The 26,659-nt window shown below is 39.7% G+C and overlaps 2 protein-coding genes across 2 annotated transcripts; one reads left to right on the top strand and one right to left on the bottom strand.

Annotated features, from left to right (window-relative positions):
- Positions 1–6,748: 6,748 nt before the first annotated feature.
- On the top strand, positions 6,749–12,453 carry arpc5b (actin related protein 2/3 complex, subunit 5B). Its single transcript, XM_055005326.1, has 4 exons — positions 6,749–7,034; positions 8,693–8,764; positions 9,296–9,472; positions 10,313–12,453. The coding sequence occupies exons 1-4, from the start codon at positions 6,894–6,896 to the stop codon at positions 10,373–10,375; spliced, it is 453 nt and encodes a 150-aa protein (XP_054861301.1). The 5' UTR covers positions 6,749–6,893; the 3' UTR covers positions 10,376–12,453.
- Positions 12,454–19,930: 7,477 nt separating this feature from the next.
- Positions 19,931–25,658, bottom strand: LOC118469242 (hemicentin-1-like). Its single transcript, XM_055005725.1, has 11 exons — positions 25,641–25,658; positions 25,177–25,347; positions 24,889–25,059; positions 24,578–24,748; positions 24,096–24,266; positions 23,861–24,007; positions 23,625–23,762; positions 23,399–23,520; positions 22,745–22,779; positions 20,566–20,735; positions 19,931–19,938 (listed from the first exon to the last, which is right to left on the bottom strand). Exons 2-11 carry the CDS (start codon positions 25,283–25,285, stop codon positions 19,931–19,933), a joined length of 1,242 nt encoding a protein of 413 aa, XP_054861700.1. The 5' UTR covers positions 25,286–25,347; positions 25,641–25,658.
- Between the last annotated feature and the right edge of the window lie 1,001 nt (positions 25,659–26,659).

The raw sequence follows: 26,659 nt of genomic DNA, 5'->3' as shown, positions 1-26,659 counted from the left end.
GTGGCAGTGGAAGGGGTCAGGATGGGTGCTCCGACCGGTCTGTGAATACACTCTGCAAGCTGTGATGCACTGCACTCTTATACCTTTCTATCACAACCAGGATTAAAGTTTTCAGCATTTTGTGCTACAGTAGTTCTCACCATCGCCCTCTATGCACATCAGTGAATCGTGGGTGTCCGTGACCCTGTCAGTAGTTTGCTGGTTGTCCTTCCTTGGGCCACTTTGTGTAGATATTAACCACATAGCAGGAACACCCCACAGGCTGCACTGCATCCGAACAGAAACAACTGCAGCGGGTCATCAAGACGGCTCAGTGGATCATCGGCTCTCCACTTCCACGCCTAGAGGAGATCTATTCCAGCCGTCCCCTCTGACGGACCACAAAGATCCGGAATGACCCTGCCCACCCAGGAAACTCATGAGCCCACACCAACAGACTGAGACCCAGCTTCTTCCTCATGACTGTGAAGACTGTTACTGTACAAGAAGCACACAAACTCACCTAGCTGCTACAAGAGATGTTGCCGAACGGAATTTCATTGTACCCTTGCAATGACAATAAAGCTTCTTGATCTTAATCTTAATCAAGACCTGCTGTTTTAAAGATGTTCTGACCCAGTGGTCAAGCCATCACTTTTTGGCCTTTGTCAGAGTCACTCAGATCCTGCCACTGGCCATTTTTCCTGCTTCTAACACACCAACTTCAAAAGTAACTGTCCACTTGCTAACATAATAAAACAATATATAATGCTAATAATATATCCAACCCCATGACAAGTGCCACTGTGCTTATGTGTATGTGTGGCTTTAAACCTGTAGAGTTCAGCTTTTGTCCCTACTTTCTGGTAGTGGCAGTACTGGAGAGTATGCTCCTCAGCTATTGCCTTTTTCACCATCCTCCTAGTTTTTGTGGCCTACTCAGTTTGTCGCTGCAGCTGCTCCCCTCTTCAGCTGTGGCAAACTAATCACTGCTAGTTGACTAAAAAAGGCCGTGACTACCAGTGAAGCAATGTAGGATCAGTGTCACAGACTGGTATGCTGGAAATTACAGAAAGATTTACCTGAAAGGCTTAGTCAGCATTGTGCCCACTCATTTGGGTTAAAATAAACAGATGTTCATTTATACGTGAAATTCATGCACTCCAGCTTGACTTTTATGGCTCATTAGTGTGTAAACGAGAAGTGGTGAGTAATAGTATCAATGGATCAGATAGCTTAGCTTTTAATAATAATAGAGTTCAGTCTCTGAGATGTCTGTGGCCAACCCAGAACAATGGAGGTGCATGGATTTTTTTGTTAATGGTAACTGTCAGTGTTCCATACTTCCTTGAATAGTTCCAACTTCCTTTTACTGAAGAATTATCAAAGGGATTTTGTTCCCAGAAAGAGAAAAATATAGATGCTGATTCCAGTTTTCAAAAACAATTCATTTCATTCACTTCCATTGTGTTGTGTTAATAGAAATTCTTGTGTGGACTTGTGTCAGTGTTCAGTCAGCTTCCTTTGTATTTTTACAGAAAATTTACAATTAGTAGTGTTGTGAACAGTTCGGATCACTTCCAGTGAAATCTGAGAACCAAGGCAAAAAAAGAAATATTAAACATGTGCTTCATAGGCAAAAATGCCAAAATTAGATACCTGAAAATCTGCAAATGTCAAACCAGATGTGTCTTCACTCACTGATAAATACGCATTGGTTTTATGGTGTATTTTACACATAGAACTCTTGTTTTTTTTTTTTTTTCCAGTGGTTTGATTAAAAACACTTTCTGGTTTGCCTCATATTCAGTCTGGAGTCTCACGAAGAGTGATATATATTACTTAATAAATCACAAAACCACAAACATGTACATCATCATTATATGTCTAAATGGGCAACTTTAACCTCAGATTGATGCTACAAAACAACACACCAGAATTATTTTCACCTACAGACTGAAGAAAGCCACCCACAGTCTCTCCCAGCCTGGAGACCTGCTCCAACGCAGCACCCGCTAAATCATTACATTCCCCAATTAAATCATCATCCTTAAATCATCATCCAAGAGCAATATTCCCTTCATATGAGAGCGTTAATTATGTGCTTAGGGTACTTTGCTGTTCTGTTAGTCCTTTTCTCTGGCACGGAAGCTCTTGGCCTGATGCCTTGCAGAGTTGCTCACACATTGAAAGAGGCTTTTTTAAAAAAAAGTTTCATCTCTTCTGCGGGGCCTGACTGTCTCGTAGTGCACTGCAGGAGAAGAAACGTCCTCCACATTGAAATTTTCCAGGGTTTGCTAATTTGCACATTCACGTGAGGGTCATGTATGCGCCTGCATCCTCACCTTTTGATGTGCTGAGTCATTCACATAGCACAGACAGGTTGGGGCACTCCACAAAGCCTGCAATGAGGACAATCATGACCAATGCACGCAAGGCTCAATGTGTGAGAGAGAGGGAGTGGAAAAGAAAGTGGAGAAGAAAATGTGTATGCATGCTATTATTCCTACGTGTTCACTGACTGAGGGCAGTGTGTTAACAGTGTGTTAGCGTGGGGAGTCTCTGGGGGGTTGAATGAAACTCACCTGTTTCACAATCTTACATTCTTGCTATTCTGGTCGTGCTATTCAGCTTCACACTTACGCGGACATGTTCAGTTCAGTGAGCAACACTTTCTCATAAATCTGTGGGCTTGAGGGAATGGGAGGAAATACATTAGCCAATCTTATCCTTTCTCCTCTGAGGCACAGGACCAGCAGTCTAGACAGGACAGATAAGGAAATTAAAAATTCCACTTCTAACAAAAAAGGTCATAAATGAAATATAGGTGTGTCCCGCCTTCTTGACTTCCCAGAAAAGGCCTATGTATTATGAACTACTTTTTCTTTGTCAGGTTTGCCTGTTACCCTGGCAACATCACAGGGCTCCCCGCCAGCATCGAACATGAGCTCATGTGAGTTTGAGGATGAAAGATCTGGAGGAAGCAAAGCGTTCGCCTGTTTGTCAGATTGACAAACACATATATCAGCTTGTGCTTCTTCTAATTTGTTCCACTGATGCAAATAAAGATGAGTGTGTGCTTTAACGGCATGGAGAGTCTGTCTTGTTTCCTGCAAAGAGGAAAAATGCACTTTTACATGACGCAGGAAAACCCTGACATCAAGGGCTGACGTGGTGGTCGGTGGAATCACCACAGGCCACCCATTACAGGTCCAGTTAAATAAATACTTCCAAGGCAGAAGTTAAATGGTCTGTAGATACAGCCCACGCACATGCACACACACGCACACACACACACACACACACACACACACACACACACACACACACACACACACACACACACACACACACACACACACACACACACACACACACACACACACACAAACCTACTTTACCAACGGTGTTCCATCAGGCAATCCTGTCACCAGTGGACCAGTGTTCTGGTCATTGTGAAGAAATTAAAATGAAATAGAAAATTTTCTTTTAGGGTCTTTTTTTCATAATATAACTACACATATACAGTGGTGGAAAAAAGTTTTCAGACATCCCATACATTTGCGAAATATTGCATTAAGAATCACTCTTAGGTTACTCTTCAAGTGCAACTACTTTTAGTACAATCACAGCCATAATACTAAACAAATCCTCAAAAAGTCATGAAAAACTTAGAATTGATTGGTTCCATAGAAATAAAAAATATTGAGTATTGGGATATTTTTGGTGGAATTTCATTTTGTTAGTTTTTCTTGTAAGCAATAAACAAAAAAATAATATTTGTATTTATTTGTGTCCATCTAATGCAGCCACACCTTTTGAAACACACAAAAATGATTTCCACAAATATTTCATGATAATATCTGAGATTGTGTAAAATTTTAAGGCTGTCCGAAAATTTCTTTCCACCACTGTAGAATATTTATTTTAAAGCAGTGCCAAGAGGGGACTGGAAACTCTGAATTCCATTGCCAGCAATTGAACAACATGTGTTACCTCAAAGTGAATTTTCCCTCAAACTTTCTTCATAACTTTCAGGAAAATAAATCTAATGTTTTGGATAAATTCACTTAATAAATTGGGTTTACCTGCAAATTCTTACTGGGCGTGGATGACTTTCCACTGACTGCATGCGTTAATATTTGATGTTTATCAAGAAATGTAGTATCAGAAACAACAACATTCTTTATTTCGCATGTATTAACTTTATTCATATAAAAGGAAACATTTTTAAATCATTACACACATATACACACACACACACACGCACACACACACACACACACACACACATACACACATACAGTGGTGCTGGTTGCATTGGATTCCAGCAGATTCCAAGATTTCATCACTGGAGCAAAAGCATCTGGGTTCTATCAGACTAAATGCCGTATCATCATGGGGGTGAATTATGTGACTAGTATGCAGGAGTTTCATACACATCCAGGCCTGTGGAGTGTTAAGTCAGTGACACAAGCCATGTACTAATTCCAGTTCAGTATCTATTATTCCATTTGCACTGGCAAAACATTTATAATACTAAATTCTCCTGTAATGTGAACTACGACAGGATGAGTACTCTCCTTTTAGCCAGCAATACTATCTTTACAATTTTTTGGCTGTAAATTTTGCTACAAAAAGCAGTGGATGTAAATGAAGAGATCACGTTGCTCCATCAAATCAAGGAGTCAAGACAAACTTCTGAAAACAGCTGTGAGACTTGAAAGAGATATTCAGGATCTGTAGACATTTTGATGCTTTAAGGTGGCAAAACATAATGTTAAACTGCATAAAGTTGTACTCAGTTATTTCTTTGTCTTTTTTTAAATACCAATTCCTGATGATTCTGCATCTTAAATTAACTTTGTATACAAATTGTTCAGCTTGTAGTTACTTTTTCTATGCAAGCTGCCCTGCTTTAGCATGATATAACTATGTTTCAATGAACACAAGTAAAATGCCAATGAAGTTGAATCTAAACTAATTCTTCTAATTCACTCTAGTAGTATTTTTATTTTATTTAACCAAAACATATTCTATTTTTTGTTGTTTTTGTTCTGTTGAGTTTGTTTTGCTTATAAATAATAGAAAATGAGTTAGGTGATTATTATTTGTTTTCTACTGAAATTTGTCTACAGAAATAAAAACAGTTTTTGTTGAACATAAGAACACCACACAGCCTGGCATTTAAAGACAGAAATACACGTCAAAATAGACAAGGATAATAATTGCATTTACCAATATACATGAACTGGTGTTTTACGAAACTTTGTTATTGAAGCAAAAAAAAAAAAGTTTAGCATTATGCTGGAAATATTTCCGAATACTATGAGAGATGGTCAAGGACCAGAATACTAACAAGCAACTGCAACACATTTACTACAGGGAACATTTAAAACCTTTTATGAAAATAACCATCTTTCAGACCATCTCACATTTTAGCCAGTTTCTTTCTTTCTTTCTTTCTTTCTTTCTTTCTTTCTTTCTTTTTCAGCGATAAAACAGTTTAACCATGACAAATGAAAAACAGTTAGTTATAATTTATATACAATTAGATAAGCACAATAAATAATGGTAAATAAACAAAGTAAAATCAGAGCTCTAGCTTTAATTGGGGTGAGCTAGGTAATTGTCATGAGGAGAAATTCATTTTAATGCAGTATGCTTTAATTTGGCATTAATATTAGGTTAACAAAATTGCCAAAGCATCCAGGATGGTGTAATAAAAACAAATAGAAAGAAGTGTAGACATACAATTACACAAATATTATGCATGTTATGCATTTTTAAATTTCACTAATATTTCTTAAGCAAAAATATTATAGAACATTTAATTGTGTTTTTAAAAACAGAAATAAAGAAATAAAATGGACATCATATTTCCCTTTATATTTTACCTGGCAGTGCAGAGAGGGCTCTGCAGCAACATTTACAATATATTGTCGGGAGACAAAAATGATTGTTTACTGATTTTCACTTTAATTCAAGTAACAGTGGGGCCCTTTGTGAGTTTGCTTATCTACATTTTTTAGTGGTTATGTTAACCAACCCTTGTGTTGTCCTGCTGGTCAAAATTGACTCATTTTAAAGTTTGAAAATGTGGGGGAAAAAAAACATTTTCGTGATGAAACTTCTGATGTCCACATTTTCAACGTTCAACGTTTTTTGGTGGAAAAAAAGAAATGTTAAAAATGTTTCTTAAGAACATTCACATAAAAATCAACCAAAATAAAATGTTGATTTTTATGTGAATGTTCTTAAACAAAATATTAGAAGTTTTACTGATATATATGTAATCACTTTAGATATTTTTATGATTTTTTTTTTGGAAGAGTTTTATTCATTTTTTGAAAAAATATTTACAGGAATTTTCTTGCCAAATTTGGGGGATTTTTTATTTATTTTTTTTTTTTAAATAAAACTTTTAAGGGAAACTTTTAAAGAATTATTGGAATTTTCTTCCTGAAGGTTTTGCAAATTTTCAGAAATTTGGGGAATTTTTTTGCAGAATTTTTGGATTTTTTTCAGACAAGGAAACAATATTTTTTGGTGCCCGTAAATGAGGACAACAGGAAGGTTAACTGATCTGACTTGTGACTGAATAAATGAGAGAAAATACAATAAAGTAGATGAACGTTCTCTGGCTGTGGTTACATTTCTTAGGTTGGATCGCCCTCTAGCGACCGAAACATAAATTACAGTCATTGACCTGCAGTTACAGCCTGTGTCCAGCAGGCGGCGCTGCAAAGTGATCCGCACCAACCAGAGGAGGAGAAGAGGAGGAAGCCAGGAAGCCTCCTGCTGCTTCTGACAGCCGTAGCCGAGAAGCAGTGCTAGAGAGCAAAAGGCCGGACTGCAGCTTGAACTGTCCGTCCTCCGTGGTTCAGGAAAAAGACGAGCAAACCTCCGCCGACATGTCGAAGAACACCGTGTCGGCCCGCTTCAGGCGAGTGGACGTGGACGAGTACGACGAGAACAAATTCGTGGACGAAGAGGACGGGGGAGAAAACCAGCTGGGTCCTGACGAGGCAGAGGTGGACTCCCTCATCAGACAATATCCTTCTCATGATTAGCTAGCTGCCGTTAGCCTGCTCGGTTTGCGGGGGAACGGTAGTCCTGGTTGTGTTCAGACTAACATTTATCTGCTCGTTGCTTCATTAGCTGCTGTCTGAACGGCGTTTAGCTAGCAGGCCAGTCGCTGTCCAGACTTGTCTCTCAGCCACATTCCAGGGATTTCTGCTTCCGAGCAGAAACAGGCCATCTGTAATGTAAAATCACTGCAAGCTGCTGTACGTCTGCAGAAACACCAGTTCAGGTTTTCGCCCTCCACTGCTTTTATTCACCGCAGTGCCTCTAAATGCTGCCGCAACTTTACTGTGCTTCTGCAAGTTAGCTTAGCAAGATGAGTGGAGGTTTGGCTCACCTGCTAAAAATCTGTTATCTTCTTGTTATCATGGAAGCTGTCATGGAGTTTAATTTCAGTCTTCTGCGCCTTATAAGGTTGAAAGTGCAGCACTTCCTCGTTAGATAAGTCCTTCAACCTCATCCTATGGTGGAGGAGAATTTCAACAGAAAACCAAAGCTCACGTCCACAAATATGGTCCAGTACGGCTCATCACTGTTTAGTACCTGTGTAAATAACTCAGTCTCAACAATATTAGCCTCACATGTCCATATTGATAGAACTGTTGCTCCATTCCTCCTTTAAACACAAGAAATCAGTTCTTCTCTCGTGTATGTAACTGGAGATTAAATCTGCAGGAGTGTTCAGTGCAAAAACCCTTAGTTGTGGACTACATGTTCTGTCTGACTGAGGTTTCAGTGCTTTTACTAATTCATGCCATCCTCTTCAAGTGACACACACCTTTGTTTAATGGCATCTTATTTGATAATGCTGTATACCTTTTATACAGAGGGTATTAAACTGAAGTTTGACTTAAAAAAATAGATTGCTGATCGAATTGCAATGACTGTAAGAAAAATGGCAGTAACCCAACCCTTGTTAGAGCTAATATGAGGCTTTAGCACTTTGATTTAGACCATTTGTTAGTGTATTTAGTAGGGAATTCATTCTGCTACTACTCATTTGGGCTGCAGGCCACTCAAGATACACTGCGAAGAGAAGTAGCAATAATTAGTTCACTGTAATGCAAAATTTGTAGGGCTGTGTAAAGGCAGAGCATTTTATTGATGTAGCTTATTTTATTGTAAGTAAATTCAGAGTTTTCCATTAAAAAGAAATAATAAACACCTTCGCAATGGCAGTGAGGAGATATCAAGAAGCCAGCAATATTCATTTTACTGTAACATGTGAGGAAATAAGATTCCAGGTTCTAAAATTTCAGAACCTGGAATCAGAGAACTTTGACCGTTTTCCCCTCATAATTAACTAAAACCGATTAATCAAAATAGTTTGATATCAATTAATTGTTGCAGCTCCACACCTGACAAATATTTGTGGGAACTAAATAACTTTATTTAATTTCCTCTCTTAATCTTATGTTCTTCAGAAAGAACTTTCCTCAGATCTGGATGAAAGTGGAGTTTTTAAAAACACTGCTGATGGTCTGAGAGGTCTGACTGGATTCTAGTGACAAGGTTTTGTGTTTGAAATCTCTTGATGCTTTTAGCTGCCATAATTATCTTTACAGTGTTTGTGATTTGGCGATGGGCTTTTCCTTTCTTGCGTTGCATCCTTGACCCTCCCTGCACAGGAAATCTCACAGAGGCTTTACATGCAGTCCTGAAGAACCCACCAATCAACACAAAGAACCAGAACGTTAAGGTAGGTTTGTTTTTTATTGTCAGTAATGTTTTGAGCATCATTGCATTTTTATATGTCACTTTAAGAACCTATGAGCTCTTGAATGGTGAAATTAGAGATGACATTCGGTGCTTCAGTTCCTCCCAAAAGTTTTTTTTTTCTCAGAAATACACAGTAGAAATATTGATCAGCACAGAGCAGGAGAACTTCTGCAGCTTAGGGGGATGTATTATCAAAAATAAAACATGTTTTTCAGAAAATGTGGCTTAATTTATCTGCAGTCACGTTTAACTATGAACCATTGTGTTCTTATTAGCTTAGAATGAGTCCTTCATATTTACATACTTCATACTCTTAAACGTAGCATCACCACAGCTGTCCAGAAGAGACAAACCAAACACTGTCTCTGTTTTTACCTTGAAATCGTGGCTCATTTAAGTCATTGACCGGGTTAGAAATTGGACTGACTCGTGGCACTGATTTATAATTTTAGAAGCAGGCTAGAAATGACCTGTCGGCTCTGGTCTTCAGCTTTTTCCCTCCTCTGTCCAGGACCGTGCGGAGGGTCTGGTGCTGAAGGTGCTCAGTGCCTTTAAGAGCAGCGACATCGAGAAGGGGGTGCAGTCACTGGACAAGAACGGCGTGGACCTGCTGATGAAATACATCTACAAAGGCTTTGAGAGGCCGTCAGAAAACAGCAGCGCGGTCCTGCTGCAGTGGCACGAAAAGGTAAATATTTCCACCTCACTGTCGAATGTAATTCCAAAGTGACAGGAGGATTCTTTTTTTTCCCCACTCATGACAATTTCAATTACATTGATTCTTTTCACCACATTTTGAAATATGTTTTTGACTCAACTAATGATTTTTTTATGACTGAATACTTTTCTGATTAAGAAATTAGTTGTTTGGTCTCTAAAACATCAGAAAACAGTGAAAATGTCAATCAGTGTTTCTCAAAAGCCCAAGATGACATCCTGAAATGTCCTGTTTTACTTACAACCCAAAGATATTCAGTTTACTGTCATAAAAAAGTAAAGGAACCTACAAATATTCAAATTTTAGAAGCTGGAATTAGAGAACTTCCACTCATACATAAAAGTGATAATTGGCTTATCAAAATATTTAATAATTAATCAGTCCTTGCAGTTCTAATTTTATGTGGCTGGTAACAGATGAGCACTTCTAATAACACCATTACTGTCTATGATACAAGCAGATGAAAGACTTTGTTGTTAACTTTGAGCTTTGTAGACAAAACTAGCTTAAGCTGAGATGCAGAAACTGTTGTTTGAGGAGTTGGTTTTGACTTCAAGAAATCCCATCCAGGACTGTCTTGTTGTTGGATTTGTAGCTTTAAGAATCAAAGTACATCAGTATTATTCTCCATAGAAGGGATTTGTGGTTTAAGACAGTGCAGTGAATGTGAGGGCTAGGTTGAGACAGACGTGTGGCCACACAGTGTGCTGAAACTTCTTAAATGGGATTTATTTATTTATTTGCATCGGATTTGATCATTTTCAGTGGTGGGGAAATAACCCGACCATATTTTGCTTGCTGTGTCCTCAGGCTCTGGCAGCTGGAGGAGTGGGCAGCATCGTCAGGGTACTAACAGCGAGGAAGACGGTCTAAAAGAGGAGCAGCCAAACTAAACATCACTGACAGATCGAGGGGGATGCACTGTACTGTGCTGTTCATGTAACAGATGGCATAGGGACTAAAAGGAAAAACTGATTTTTAACCCAATCAGATCTAAACAAGAGCATACAATCTGGGTGGTACGAGGTTAAAAATGGGTTTTCCTGTTTCTTCCTATGCATGATTGTCACCTAAATCATACTCCTGCTGGGTGCTACAGATAAGTTGTGTCAGTGCTGATTCACACCACTGTCCTGTCGTTACTGTACAATATGTGCTCAGTCTGTACGCCAGTAGTTTCCAACCTAAGGGTGGATGGATAAAACGCACATTCCTATAGGTTTTCCTTCAATTTTTGCTTTTTTCATGTTTAAATTTTCTCATAAAACCAGTAGATGTAAGTGGATTCCCTTTATTCAAGCAATAAAAATCAGAAAGGTTGGGCACCACTGATGTACACACGAGCTAACACACGTGTGCTGCAACACAGGCATGACTTCTAGTAATGCATCCTCCACACAAACACAGAAGGTTTCAGCTTTGTTCCTCTCAGGAAAACCCTCTGAGTATTTAGATTCCGTCGTTCTCTTGGGTTATCTCAGCTCTGGAGGGCTCCTGGCGGAATAAAAGCCCGACTCTCTGTCAGTAAATCCTCCCACAGCGACACTTGAGCAGCGGGAGTCTCCATGAAAAGCACAGTCACAGATGGAGGGGGGTGGATTTGCTCACAGGGGGCTCGCTATTTACCCCGGGAGAGGGTGGGGGAGGAGGGGCTTGGTGCCATCCATCCATGGTTTCACGCTGCCTGCTGCCCCAGTTAAGGATTATTATTACCCTCGATGCATCTCCACCGCCACTCTTATTAATCCCACTTTGGTGTTTCTCACATCGTCCGTCTGTCTGACGATCTCATGCGACTGAACAGGGCTTTATGTGGCTCTGCTGGTACTGTTCTCTGTACTTTCAGGAAAAACACCCTAAAAATATGTGCTCAGATTCTTTGATTCTTTAAAAAAAAAAAAAAAAAAAAAAAAGTCTAGGATTAAACATTATCCTCTTTGTTTTGTTATTATTTTGAGTAATATTGATTTAAAATCCCTACTCGGCCAAAATTAAAAACACTGCTCACAGGTTTGACAATATGGATGTGTTTGTTGCTAAGAAAATGTCTGTTTTTGTGAAACGAGAGGGAATTTAACAGATTTAAGATCTATAGTTTGCATGATCCCGCTTTTGAGATTTTGAGTTTTCACTGAAGCATTTCATACCTGTCTTTTGTACTTGTTTTGTCTCTCTTCTGGAAAAATTCAGTAATTTTTGTACGAGTTTAATTTCATGCTGTTGGATTTTCAGAACTAATCGTCCACACAGGTGTTGTCTTGCAGCTGGAAGACAAACCTTTACTCCCACGTGAATTGACTGAAAGTTGAATTCATTTTGTATAATATGGAGAACTGAAAATGTGAAATCTTTTATCTGCCTTATCAGGTAGATTGCGTCTGTTGCCAAATGATTTATTTTGCTTTCCTGGAATAATGTAGCTTACACTGATGATTTAGTTGAGCTTGTGTGTTTAGAGAAGACAAAGTGGTGAAAATGAACTCAAAGCAAAGTGTGTTGTGGTTCAAAAAGTTGCAGCTTTGCTCCTCATGTCGTCAGTCAGTTCCAGTGTTTTAATTTTGGTCCCGCTCATTTCCAAACACTGAGTAAAGGTCCCTCATGGGCTTTCTCAATGGATTTTGCTTTTCAGAAAACACAGATCAACACAGTTGTGTTTTTATCACCAGTGGGTATTTAAACATGGGTTGTCATGTTTGAATACTGTCATCAGTGATGATGTATCCAGACATTAGATACCTTTTCTAATGCAGTAATGAATAGATTACATGAGCACAGACGTGACGAAGGTCTGATGACGTCTTCTTCTTCATGTATTTCTAGTCAGAGATGCTCTTCTAGCTGAGGGCCAGAAGACGATGGAACATACCAAACTGATGTACAATCTGCCTTACTCAACTATTCCTTTTTTATGTTTGTGCTTTTTTGAAAAAAATAAAAAGTATGAATGCTAATCTAAGCTTTGTGGTGATTTTTGAATGTTTTATGCGCACAAATAAAATCTAGTTAAGGGCCTGTAGGTATTAAACTGATAGAGGTGAAAGATTAAAGTAAACATCCTGCACCTTTATTCCTACTCACATACTCAGAGACATTTTGCAGTGACGACACAGAATGTTGTTGGTCATGGTGAATGATATTTGACTACTTGACCCAAAGCAAAATGAATTATTCAGAATAGTTTCTCCTTTTTGCATTTTAGCTGAGCATTGGATGGGCCTTGCCATCCATTTTCTTTTCTTACAATGCAGTTATTTTCACTGTAGTTTGCTGAGTGTGTTCGTTTGGTTGTGGCCTCTTTCTGCAGGATAATGTGCCGTGCCACAAAGCAAAAATGATTAAGGAATGGTTTGAGGCCAAGTCAACACCTGAAACTCACAACAGTGAGTTTCAGGTGTTGACTTGGCCTCCAAATTCCCCAGATATCAATCCAATCCAGCAGCTGTGGGATATTCTGGACAAACAAGTCCGATCCATGAAGGCCCCACCTCGCAACTTCCACGACTTCAAGGATCTGCTGCTAACTTCTTGGTGCCAGATGCCACAGCACACCTTCAGGGCTCCAGTGGAGTCCTCGACAGCTCTGGGCTGTTTTAGCAGCAAAAGGTGGACCAACACAATATTAGGCAGGTGGTCATAATGTTATGCTTGATGGTTGTATATTATCATATATTACATAACTGAAATATGAATGTAATGGAGTAGAAAGTACAATATCCCTCTGAAATCCTGTGAAGTAGAAGTATATAGAAGCATAAAATGGAAATATTCAGTACTTAAGTAAAAGTGCTGAGTTCTCAATACTATTTACATACAAACGATTGCCTGCTATCGTCACTAGGTGGCACCTTTGTTTTATGGTTTAGAGTGGGGGACATTCCCTCCAGACAACATATTTTAATACTATAAAATAGGTATAAACGGTCTGTTGAAGTTCTATTTTATTTTTTGTACTTCTTTTTCTTTGTATCTTTCTATCCTATAAGTTATACAAGAAATGCAAGTAAATTTATACTTCAGTAAAAGTACAAAAAGAATTTACATCAAAATATACTTAAAGTTATTATGCAGAATGGCATATTTAAGAATAATGTAGTTGTATGAGTAAAACTATTTATGCATTATTGTGTTCAGAACTTTGAAGTTGGAGTTGGTAAAGATAATTTAATTACTTTATATAATTTTTCTCCTGGGTCGCTTTTTAATTTCTCTCTGGGGCTCAAAAATGTTTTAACCTCATCTGTAGTATGATACCGTAATTTATTTGTTGATTATATACACACTGAAACAAAAGTACTCATCGACTTCTGTTTTCTTCTTGTCAGCAGGTTCCATACAATTGTACTTTGTTAGCTAAAATTTAAAAATGTTAAGGTCAACTAAATTAACCAGTTTGTATTATATTGATATAATATTTTTGAATTAATACAACAAACTTACTTCTGATGGTAAGTTTGTGTGAATTTAGTACAGGAGCCACGGCATGAAAAACACTGGTATGATTCAATGAAACTCCGTGTTGACAGTGAACATTCTGAATGCGTGTAACATCTATTCTGTCTGACAACACAAGTAAAAGTACAGTTAATTTGTGAAACAAGTAGTCATCAAAATAACTACAAATAGAAAATACCTAATTAGTGTACATAAGTATATACAGAACAAATGATCTGAGTTGCAATGAATTAAAAAACAGACTGAAAAACTACCAGCATATTCCCTCATTAGATAATTTGTCACCAGGACAAGATTTCCACTCTGTATCTCTCAGCTGTGATCACGAAATATTACATTAATATTTTACACTAGTCACTACACCAGTTAAAAAAATAAATAAATAAAAAGGACAGATTTCACCCCTTGTGTCACTCTAAAGCAAAAACCTTGTTTTGTTCAGCATGTTTTTTTCTGTAACCAGCTTTTCTGTAACCCAATATCAAGAGGTATATCATACCTTCAGTAGCAAAACTGCACCGGTTACATGTTTTTTATAACTTTAAATGGTGCATGCTGGGTAATGTTTCAAGGGTCATATCACCATGTAGATTAGGTGGTTGTTCAAAATTAATCAGAACATATGGTAGGTCTCTTTTTGTTGCCTATGTTTTGATACCAGGTTCATCTTCTAGCCATTTCTGGTTTTTTTTTGGTAATATAATTATCTAATATAAAGCTGATATTTTGACTGAAAAATGTAAGATCTGAAAAATGTTCACAGGTTAACAGTAAAGAGTTATTTTGGAAGAGAACAGGGAAAATCTAGTCAACGTGGCAAGCACTGGACATAATGACTTTGTTGTCGCCTTAATGTATTTTTTTTTGTTTTTGTTTGTGCAGTTCCATAAAAGATTTACAACAAAATGAAAAAGAAATCTCCAATGCTTCTGGCTAGTTTTTCATGGGCAGGTTCTGTAAATGGTTTGAAAGTACACAAGTATTACAACAGTGTGCAGGTATTTTCCCACAGCCCTTTGCTATTTAGATATACTGTACAAATGTTTGTAACTATTTTTAAAAATTACCAAAATTACACCATTTACAGAATAGTCAGAAACTGTTTTGAACTTTGCAACAGTCCCTGAACAAATCGTATGTGGTTTGCAGTTCCATCAGGAAAATTCAGCCAAATCTAAGCTTAAAATGGTGATATTTCAGTAAAACCATTTTATTCTACTTGTCTCATCTCAAAAGTGGACAGATAAACCAATTGCACCAGATCTTATAAAAAATGTAAGACTTCTGCGCTCCTTGCTGCAACTGAGGACTATGAATGACTCAGCTATGACGAATGGTCACATGCGAACATTGTGCTGAACTGAAAAAGAAAATAGAATGGAAGATCAGAAAGATGATGTTAAAAGATCCAAGTTCTTGCTTCACGTACACACACACACACACACACACACACACACACACACACACACACACAGAGGAATCCTTGTAATTATTACTCAGACTAGTTTCTCTGTGATAAAGCGTTGAGGAATCAGGTTTGAAATGACTGTAGATTTCTGCATCATTTACACACACACATAGACATTACATCCCACAACTTGAATGTAAACAAATACAAGAAAATGCATTCAGTTTTCATTGCAATGGTTTCAAAATTGTGGTCAAAAAGAGTGCAGGACACCTGCAAGCTACAATATGTGCACCTTGAATGAAGGAAACAGTGATATTGTTGGAACAAGAAGTTCTATTCTACCACATCAATCCTGATCAGCAAAAAAACAACCTTCCAAGCTTTAAATGTGTTAATATCAAAAGCAACAGTGTTTGTACAACAACAATCAACAACCAGAATATGGTACAGTTGTGTGTTTACTTGTACAAACAAACACATGCAGCATGAAGAGCAAACAAATGCAGTATGAAGATTGGGTTTTGTTTTATTTTATTTTATTTTATTTTTTTATTTATTATTTTTTTTTGGGGGGGGGGCAAATTTAGAGTATCCAATTAGCCAAAGGTTTGTGTTTTTGTGCTCTCCCTCTTTTTTTTTTTTTTTTTTTTAAGGTTCATTAAAGTCCTTATGTTTCTCCAATGACGTAGTAGACAAGGATGGCACTGGACTTGGGTCATTAATATATATATATAAATATATATACACAAAACATATATATATGTGGATAGATAGATAGATAGATAGATAGATAGATAGATAGATAGATAGATAGATAGATAGATAGATAGATAGATAGATAGATAGATAGATAGATAGATAGATAGATGATAGGGGGTGAGGAATAGAAGGGTGAGGAATGGGGGTGAGGGGTGGTAGAAAAAGTTGGTGAAGACAAGGTAGATAGAGTAGAGGTTAGGGTGGAGGGAGGAATGAGGGTGGGGGTGTGAAGAAAGCTAGCTGGTAGCTGATACACTAGTAGATGTAAGTGTGGAAGGCCCTCATAATCCTCCTAATAATACGTCTGAACCAGCCGATGTTGTCTGTGTTGGTTTCATGTGGAATCTCGATACAGACTTCTCCAGCAGACTGGCATGGAGCTGGACTTTGGTCGTTAAGGTCTACGTAATGTTGCCATGATGAAGCAGACTGAAAAGGAGCCAGACTTTGGTCATGGACGTCTCCGTGCTCTTCCCATGATGTAGCACATAGGGATGGATCAGGACTTTGGTCATTAATGTCAGTGTGTTCATCCCACGACGCTGCAGACTCCCAGGAAGCTGGACTTTGGTGGTTAATGTCCACGCGTTCTTCCCATGATGCAGCCGACTGCCAGGAAGCTGGATTTTGGTGGTTGAAGTCCATGCGTTCTTCCCACGATGCAGCCGACTGCCAGGATGCTGGATTTTCGTGGTTATTGTCCACGCGTTCTTCCCATGATGCAGCAGACAGAGGCGGAACCGGACTTCGGGCACTGAAGTCTGTTGAGTTCTGATGGAGGCTGGGAGCAAAGAAGCGATGCTCCAGAACCTCTTGAGCTGTGATCCTTCTGCCTGCATCAAGGGACAGCATACTTTTAATCAAGCTGACAAAGATCTTTTGATCCTCTTCGTATCCCGGATCTTGCACCATATACTTCTCAATGTCATTAAGAGAATTGAGTTTCATGCTCCTCGTCTCTGACGCACAAAATCCATGCTGATACTCCGCTGGAGTCTTGAATCTCCAGCGTGATGTGCCGAACTCCTGGCTGAAGAAAAACTCAGGAGTGTAACATCCACGGTCAAGGACGTCATCACATGGTTGGCCTTGCGTTTCGAAGATGAATCTGAGGACATCATACTCCGTTTTTCCAGGGTAGAGTTGGCACCCAGTGGCCAACTCCACCATCAGTAGTCCCAGAGCCCACATATCAACTGACTCATTGAATGGTACTCCAAGTAGCATTTCTGGTGCACTATAATGGAGGGTGCCCATCCAGTCACCTTGGTTTACCGCTGACATGAGACGTGCCACACCAAAGTCAATAAGTTTGACCTTCAGTGGCTGCTCATGGCGGTTTACAACCATAACATTGGGCGGTTTTAAATCGGCATGTATAATGCCACTGGAGTGTAGGTGAGACAGTGCTGTGGCCAGTTGGTGCAGTATAGGCCTCAGCTCTCTAGTGGTTAGACCTCTGGGGTTTTTCTCCTGCAGGTAATCCTGAAGGCTGAGATCAAGGAGTTCAAAGCTTATGCATATGTTCTCCTTGTCAAAGAAAAATCCATTGCACTGTACAATGTTGGATGTGTCTGTGTTCAAACGGCGCAGCCGTTTCAGGATGGCTATTTCATCCATCGCCACTTCCAGAACACCTTCTTCGCTTTTGTTAACTTTGACCGCTTCTATCTTGGTGGTTTCCGTATTACGGCACTTGGCTACAATGCCAAAGCTGCCCTCCCCGAGGATATCCTCCACCACATGGCAGCTGCCAAGTCTGCTTCCCTTCTTAATTCCGAGTTCTTTTGCCATGCTGCTAGGTTCTAATGTTGCAGAGAGTGTCGTCTCAAGCGTCTTCTTTTCTAAAGAGTGTCTTCAGGTCAACCTTGTTTCTGGTCCTATTGCTTTGAATCTACCCAATTTATACCCTTTTTGAGACTAGTGATTGCATCATCTGTGATGTCACAACAGTTGCGCTTTGATTGGTTGTGACATCACGTTCGACGATTTTGCCATGTGGTTGCTAGGCAACCAGTGGAATAATCTGTACCCAACAAGCTGCCAAAGGCCAAAACGTTTTAGCTAAAATATGAGACTTTCATCCAAAAGGCTTCAAACATGTAAAAGAACGTAAAAGCATGATAATGAAATAATAATTAGTTTCATGACTCGGATAAGCAGCCAGTTGTGAATGTGGTGGTTTTACTTCAGTAACCAATAACGTTGTTTGTCCCGCCTCAGACTGTGTCGATCTTAGCGTTGGTTGATGGTCAGAGAAGCAGAGCTGAGACTCCATCAGTGAAACGTTGTTGAGTTTGTGATGGTGGAGCTGCAGAGGACCTGGACTCCTGCTGTTTTCCGCCTGAGTCTAGAGAGACTTGACGCTGTTTTCTCCGCTAATAGGTGACACTTGGCGCTGGTGAGTTAACTTCGAGCAAAAGGCAGCTAGCTGTTATGCTAAACTGTGGTATTGTTAACCGAATTGACAACGTTAGCCAAACGGCTAACGGGTAATCTACGTTCACTCGTGCTAATTGTGTTAGCTGCCTAACATACTGTTTGTTCTAAGTTGACAACAATAGGAGACCTACATGTTCTGTATACTAGAGTGTTTGTCAAATTGTTATATATTCTGTGAACCTGCTAGTTATGTTGGTAAAAATTGCCCATGAGCTAATATAGTGCCTTAAATAAGCTGCTGCCTTAAGTATTAGCTCCATGAAACTGATGGATTTGATGTTCATTTGTCATGGATGAGACAGCTTTTAGTGAAATTTTACTGAAGTGGTTGGACAGCTGTATTACAATGGAACAGTAAACTGATTTCATGACAGCTTTACTCTGTGGTCAGTAATGTTCATAGGTTCACTTAAAGCATAAATCTAATTTAAATGAGACCCACAGATCAGGTTTTTGAGTTGGAGCCTTTTTGACTTGGAATACAGTAGAGCAGAGATATAAAGAGATACATGGGAGTTTTCTTCAGGCCTTCCAGAGTGTCATAGAAGATTTGTGAGTTTTCTGCTAAACCAATCAATTTATCTTTATTGTCCCCTGAGGGAAATTTGCTTTGCAGGCGGGTAAAACAACAAACACAAAACATAGCAACACAACTCCAAACACAATCACTATCATAAAAATTCAAGTAAATTGCTGGCAAGGACAAGTGACCATACACCACGAGGGAAAACTGAAGGCAGGACCATCATTCCACATCACAATCATTCACCTCTTTCTAAGATTCAAATTAAATTGTGCAATGGCTTGGGCTACAAAAGAGTCCCTCATCCTGTTTGATTTGTTTGAATAGTCAGCAAGCCACAGACCAGGCTTACACCTTAAACCTACACCAGAAGTGTGGTTGAATCTAATTTTACTCTCACACACAGTTCTGTGAGCAGGATTTACACATGCCTACCTGCTTACAGATCAGACCAAGTGGTTTGGGATCGAGAACAGTGAAAATCAGAAGACCTATTTATGTTTTTTGCTTAATATATCCTTTGGTGCTTATTGGGTTGCTAACCTGTCAAACACCAATACCGCGTGTTACTTTGACAATAAGCTTTGTGGCATGTCTAGCATTATTGTTGTCCATCTTCTTGACTGTCCAGCTGAAGCTGTGGTTAGACAAGGCAGAGGAGAGGTATCCTCAGGACGTAGTGAAGGCCGAGCTGAAGTACCTTTACAGGCCACACACGGCGGATGTCATGGAGTTATCCAGGGCTCTGATCAGGACAGGACGCCTGGACCTAGTGAGGAGGTTGCTGCAAACAGTGGTGCCAAAACAGACGGCTAAGAAGAGACCAGTGACTAGATCTGTCTCATATACCTGAAGCAATAGACAGATAATAGATAGACAGTGTCACAACCCGGCTCAAGGCTAGACATTGGAGGCGAGTTGTAACTAAAAATAAGTTTATTTTACAGAACTATATGGGAAAGTACCCAAAGTAAAAGCAAACAAGGTGGAAGCCAGAGAAGAGAGAGCTGGACTGGCTGACTGTTGCCACCCTACATATGTGAGCTGAATGTCCACCACAGCTTGATACCCCCTGCCACATCAGACAGTGACTCGTGAACTTTCTGACACCATTTCACATTTTTAAATGAACAACTGGCTCTCCTGCAGGGACCATTTAAATAACTGTTACTCAAATGAATAGTGTCACCACTATTATAAGGATTTTTGAAAGTTTCTGACATTAATGGTCCTGTTGCTGCTTCAGTAAAAGCCAAACACTACCTCTCTCTGAGTGGATGCTCTACCACTGATCACCAGCAGATGAAGGAATATCAAAGTTAGGTGTTGTCTTGTTGTGAAAAGTTCTGTTTTTGGTGCAAAAATGATTTTATCAAACCTTTAAGAATTGCAATGTATGTTTGTGCAAAGGAAATTTAAAATGGTTGAAAACAAAAAACAATTTGAAGTCTCTTAATATACAGTATTTCTACTCACCTTTAGTGATACTAGCTTGGATGCTGTACTCCAACACCTCGTCCAGTGGGTGATAATGAGCACTGATGGCTGTGGCCTGCAGCATTTCTACCAGATACGGCATCTTCCCTTTGGACAGGTCATAGGAGATTGTGTGGTTCCAGGAGTAGGGCACACTTTCCTTGTCGATGCTGAACATTCGGGTGGATAGAGCGTACAGCTGCAGCTACACTTAAAAAGCCCACTCTAGATCCAGATGTTTTAGCCAACTATAGACCAATTTCCAACCTCCCATTTCTCTCCAAAATTCTGGAAAGAACAGTTGCAAATCAATTATGTGAACATTTACAAAGGAATAGCTTGTTTGAAGAGTTTCAGTCAGGCTTCAGAGTGCATCATAGCACAGAAACAGCTCTGGTGAAAGTTACTAATGACCTTCTCATAGCGTCAGATAATGGACTGGTCTCTATACTTATTTTATTGGACCTTAGTGCAGCATTCGATACAATCGACCACAAACTTTTATTACAGCGACTAGAACATTCTATTGGCATTAAAGGGACAGCACTGGACTGGTTTAAATCCTACTTATCAGACAGGTTCCAGTTTGTGCATGTCAACAATGACTCTTCTGAGCATACTAGGGTTAATCATGGAGTTCCTCAGGGTTCTGTCTTAGGACCAATACTGTTCACATTATACATGCTTCCCTTAGGCAACATTATTAGGAAGCACTGTATTAATTTCCATTGTTACGCTGACGACACTCAATTGTATGTATCTATGAAGTCAAATGAAACTAATCAGCTAGCTAGACTGCAAGATTGTCTTAATGACATAAAGACCTGGATGACCTATAATTTCTTACAACTAAATTCAGACAAGACTGAAGTCATTGTATTTGGCCCCAAACATCTTAGAGAATTGCTTTCAAAGCATATAGTTACTCTGGATGGCATTACATTGGCCTCCAGTACTACTATGAGGAACCTCGGTGTTATCTTTGACCAGGACATGTCCTTTAACTCGCACATAAAACAAATCTGTAGGACTTCCTTTTTCCACCTGAGAAATATTGTGAAAATCAGGAACATCCTGTCTCAGAGTGATGCAGAAAAACTAGTCCATGCATTTGTTACTTCTAGGCTTGACTACTGTAATTCCTTATTATCAGGTTGTCCCAATAGCTCTCTGAAATATCTACAGCTGATCCAAAACACTGCAGCCAGAGTACTGACGGGAGTTAGCAAGAGAGATCATATTTCTCCTATATTGGTTTCTCTTCATTGGCTTCCTGTTAAATCTAGAATAGAATTCAAAATCCTTCTTCTGACATATAAAGCTCTTAACAACCAATCTCCATCATATCTTAAAGACCTGATAGTACCATATTACCCTAGCAGAACTCTTCGCTCTCAGACTGCAGGCTTACTTGTTGTTCCTAGAATCTCTAAAAGTAGAATGGGAGGCAGAGCCTTCAGTTATCAGGCACCTCTCCTGTGGAACCAGCTCCCAGTTTGGGTTCGGGAGGCGGACACCCTCTCTATTTTTAAGACCAGGCTTAAAACCTTCCTTTTCGACAAAGCTTATAGTTAGGGCTGACTGGGGGACCCTGACGGGGTATGCTGGTGTTTTCATTTGCACAACTGACTTCCCCTCTTGACGTCCCTTTAGTTTGCCCCTAGTTATGCTGCTATAGGCCTAGACTGCTGGGGAACCTCTCTTGATGCACTGAGCCCTTCTCTAACTACCTATGTATTTACTATATATACCATTATTGCATTACATTCACTCTGTTTCTTTCTGTGTCCTTTCTCCGAGTGTCCCTGGTCCCAGAGCTGGATGCTGGATGCTTCAGATGTGTGGCTGTGTTTTATGGTCCTTGTGTCCCACCCCCCCACCTCTCTATCTCTACCCCTCTATCTGTGTCCCTCTATCTCTACCTCTACCCCTCTATCTCTACCTCCCTACCTCTTCTGTCCCTCTCAACCCGCCCGGCCAGCAGGCAGATGGGTCCCCCCACATTAGAGCCGGGTTCTGCTCGAGGTTTTTTTCCCTGTTAAAAGGGTGTTTTCCTTGCCACTGTCGCCTTTTGGCTTGCTCTGGGGGTCAGGCATATGGGTTCTGTAAAGCGTCTCGAGACAATTTGACTGTAATTGGCGCTATATAAATAAAATTGAATTGAATTGAATTGAGCTGCCCGGGGCCCGTCTGGATGTAATCCTCTGTGTAGTCCTGAGAGAGCCCAGTGAGGGAGAAAAACATTACTTTGTGGCTAATTACAGTAATTATCCTTACCTTTGTTGCTGACATTTTCCAAAACACAGTTAAAAATTTAGAATGTGTCACTATCTGTCAGACAGCCAACTGGAAAGTTCAGATTTGAAAGATTTGGCTGAAAAACCTTACATGGGCACAGAAGATTGCATTTTTTTTTTGCAAGTAAAAGTGTTCACTGTCATTGATTACTAATCTGTTGCATAGTTAAAGCATCTGCGAATGGATTTCCATACTGTACTAAAAAACCCCAAACCGTCTGCATTGTAGGAAAAACACACTGCAGGGCATGAAAATGAAAAATCATGGCAAGCAGAACAGTAAACAGGCAAGTAAATATTACTTAAATTACAAGAAAAGAGAAATTATTTATTTAATATTTATGTTGTTGTAGTAACTGTGTCTAAACACTGATATTTAATCAAAGAATTTTCTTGAAACTTGCTGTTTTTAGTTGTGGTCATAGTGATGCTGGCAGCAACAGTATGTGGAATCACAGCTGAAAAAGCCAGTGCAGTTTTAGTAAATCAAAAACATTAAACAGTGATAAATGATTTACAGTCTTTTATCCATGTACCTTGATGCTGATGTCAGCTTGTGAAGGCAGCTGTAAGATGTGTCCGTTGACTACAATGTCCAACAACAACGCTCCATCAGAGTCCAGGCCCCTGGCAATGTGGGTCATCCTCAGGATCTCACCTGGCAACGTCCAATCACATCATACTTCTTAGTCAACCTATTAATCTAACAGGCGTTTGTGTAAAGTTTTCATTATTTCATAAGCAACCCACAGACATTGGTACCTGTAGCAAACTCCACCTGCGTCTCTCGCCTGAAGACGCCTCCTGTTAGCGTGTAGCCGTTGACAGCCTCCCCTATTTCCTGCACAGTGGTCCAGTAGATGGGGTTCAGGATGGAGATGAGCTTCCTCATTGCAGGCCCTTGAATTTAAAGGCCTTAAAGTTAGTTACACTAAGAAAGTTCAAGAGGACAACTTACTTTTTAATGCAGTGTGGTATGAAACCATTGGAAGACTGACCTAATGTCCTCGGTACATTAGAAATTGTGGCTTTGATGATTTTGCTGCCAGACTTGCTATCTGTGATGGTGGCATTAAGGCTGGCGATGCCAAACTCAACATCATTGATGTTCCCTATAATGTTTCCTCGAGCCTTCTGGGGCCCACCTGACAACAAAAGAAGGTATTTAAGTGTAAATGCCGCAAGTGTATAAAGAACCACACACACTTACAGCACTTTTATGACATGCTTTACCTGGGCAGGCCTGCGTGTTACACCTGGACAGCTGGGTGGAGTCTCCTGGACACGGCCGGCCACCGTTACTGGGAGATGGACTATTGCAGAGCCGAACACGTGTCCTCTCACCGCCTCCACAGGAAGCAGAACATTCTCCCCAAGGCTGCCATGAAGCCCAGTTACCATCAACTGCAATGATGCACCCCGTAAACACATAGTAAGTAAGTTGTACAAGCAGTCATACAGTATACATACCATCACGCAAATGGTCGACAAGCAATTTAGTCTTTTTGGGATACTTTCAAAACTATGAACACACAGTTTATAATTATGAGTAATTAAAAACACATTCTACATGTTTCCAAATAAAACAAAAACAGGCATATTCCATTGACAAGTATCATTTACAGACACTTCATTTTTCATTTGAAGAGCATTTTAAGCATTTGTTTGAGCATGTATGACATCTGACCCTGACACTCATAAACATGCCGACTCACCGGGGCAGTTGACTGTGCTGCATCTCTGTATCTGTGTATCAGCAGCTGCACAAGCTCTCCCACCATTAGCAGGTCTGGGGTTGTCACAGGTCCTGTAGCGCCTCATCTGACCTCCATTACATGTCTTGCTGCAGCTGCCCCAGCTGCTCCATGGACCCCAGTTACCATTGACTGAGATAAAGTGGTTAAAAAAAAAAAAAAAAGGTTAGAAGAAAAGAAATGGATATAAAGACACAGGATAAGATATGCAGGATATTTGTGATATAAAAGTAGCAAGACTGAATAAAAGATAAATAATAAAAATAACTCACTGGGGCAGGGGTCGCTGTTACAGAAGTCAATATGCACATCGTTGCCCTCACACTGCCTGCCACCGTGCTGAGGCGTGGGGCTAGCACAGAGGCGTGTTCTCTGTCTGGTCCCACCTCCACAGGAAACACTGCAGGCTCCCCAGCTCACCCAGGACGACCACTTTCCATCCACTGGTGAGCAGAAGATATGAATCATCTAATATCTGTTTAAAATCTGCTTTTAGCCATGACTCTTACATCCACTTGGTGAAAAGGAAAATGTTTCTCAAAGCATAATAATGCCCTTACCAGGACATGGCCTCTCCTTGCACACTTGTGTTTGTGTGTCTGTGCCCTCACACTGCGGCCCATCAAATGCTGGAGGGGGGTTGTTGCATAGCCGGATCCTGGACTGCATACCCTTACCACAGGTCTCACTGCATGGGCTCCATGGTAGCCAAGACCCCCAGTTACCTTCCACTGTTGGAGTAAAAACAAAGTTTAATGCACATGGTACATGTTAACTGCAGGGTAAATCTTTTAACAGCAGTTGCAAAAACACAACAGTGACCCATATGCAAATACAAAATTGAGAGAATTCTTTTTTTTCCGCTTAGTCAAACACAGTTTGAATTTTTTTCAAAAATACCATTTGTATACAGCAGCAGCAGTCTATATGGGGCAACCATTGGAAATTAGATCGTTGACAGTCTGCAATTTTTAGGTATGTACTACATTTATAGAAAATGTGTTTTATATAGTGTTCTTTTCACCTGGACATGGTCTGACACTGCACATGTCGTTCTAAAAACGTCATAGTATAGCCTTTGGTCGAAAAAACATCATAGTACAGCATGTCACCCAAAAAACGTCATAGTATAGCATGTCGCTCTAAAAACGTCATAGTATAGCATGTCACTCTAAAAACGTCATAGTATAGCATGTCACTCTAAAAACGTCATAGTATAGCATGTCACTCTAAAAACGTCATAGTATAACATGTCGCTCTAAAAACATCATAGTATAGCCTTTGGTCCAAAAAACGTCATAGTATAGCATGTCACTGTAAAATCATCATAATATAGAATGTCGCTCTAAAAACGTCATAGTATAGCATGTCCCCCAAAAAACGTCATGGTATAGTATGTCGCTCTAAAAACGTCATAGTATAGCATGTCGCTCTAAAAACGTCATAGTATAGCCTTTGGTCCAAAAAACATCATAGTATAGCATGTCACCCAAAAAACGTCATAGTATAGCATGTCGCTCTAAAAACGTCATAGAATAGCATGTTGCTCTAAAAACGTCATAGTATAGAATGCCACTCTAAAAATGTCATAGTATAGCATGTCACCCAAAAAACGTAATGGTATAGCATGTCGCTCTAAAAACGTCATACTATAGCATCTCGCTCTAAAAACGTCTTAGTATAGCATGTCACCCAAAAAACGTCATAGTATAGTATGTCGCTCTAAAAACGTCATAGTATAGCATGTCGCTCTAAAAACCTCATAGTATAGCCTTTGGTCCAAACAACGTCATAGTATAGCATGTCGCTCTAAAAACGTCATAGTATAGCCTTTGGTCCAGAAAACATCATAGTATAGCATGTCACCCAAAAAACGTCATAGTATAGCATGTCGCTGTAAAAACGTCATAGTATAGCATGTCACTCTAAAAACGTCATAGTATAACATGTCGCTTTAAAAACGTCATAGCATAGCATGTCGCTCAAGAAACGTCAGAGTATAGTCTGGGTTAAAAATGTCATAGTATAGGATGTCACTCTAAA

The sequence above is a fragment of the Amphiprion ocellaris genome, chromosome 2 (genome assembly GCF_022539595.1).
Source record: "Amphiprion ocellaris isolate individual 3 ecotype Okinawa chromosome 2, ASM2253959v1, whole genome shotgun sequence".
In the NCBI taxonomy this organism is placed as follows: Eukaryota; Metazoa; Chordata; class Actinopteri; family Pomacentridae; genus Amphiprion; species Amphiprion ocellaris.
Note: the sequence above shows the minus strand (reverse complement) of the source record. Positions and strands in the feature narration are given on the sequence as shown.

Excerpts from the sequence above, each read along its gene's own strand:
- LOC118469242 (XM_055005725.1), bottom strand. The coding sequence starts at position 25,285 with ATGCAGTCCAGGATCCGGCTATGCAACAACCCCCCTCCAGCATTTGAT. Across the intron at positions 24,008-24,095 it reads TAACACGCAGGCCTGCCCAG|GTGGGCCCCAGAAGGCTCGA; the intron begins GTAAAGCATGTC and ends TTTTGTTGTCAG. Across the intron at positions 23,521-23,624 it reads GCAGGTGGAGTTTGCTACAG|GTGAGATCCTGAGGATGACC; the intron begins GTACCAATGTCT and ends GGACGTTGCCAG.
- arpc5b (XM_055005326.1), top strand. The coding sequence starts at position 6,894 with ATGTCGAAGAACACCGTGTCGGCCCGCTTCAGGCGAGTGGACGTGGAC. Across the intron at positions 8,765-9,295 it reads CAAAGAACCAGAACGTTAAG|GACCGTGCGGAGGGTCTGGT; the intron begins GTAGGTTTGTTT and ends TCCTCTGTCCAG. Across the intron at positions 9,473-10,312 it reads TGCTGCAGTGGCACGAAAAG|GCTCTGGCAGCTGGAGGAGT; the intron begins GTAAATATTTCC and ends CTGTGTCCTCAG.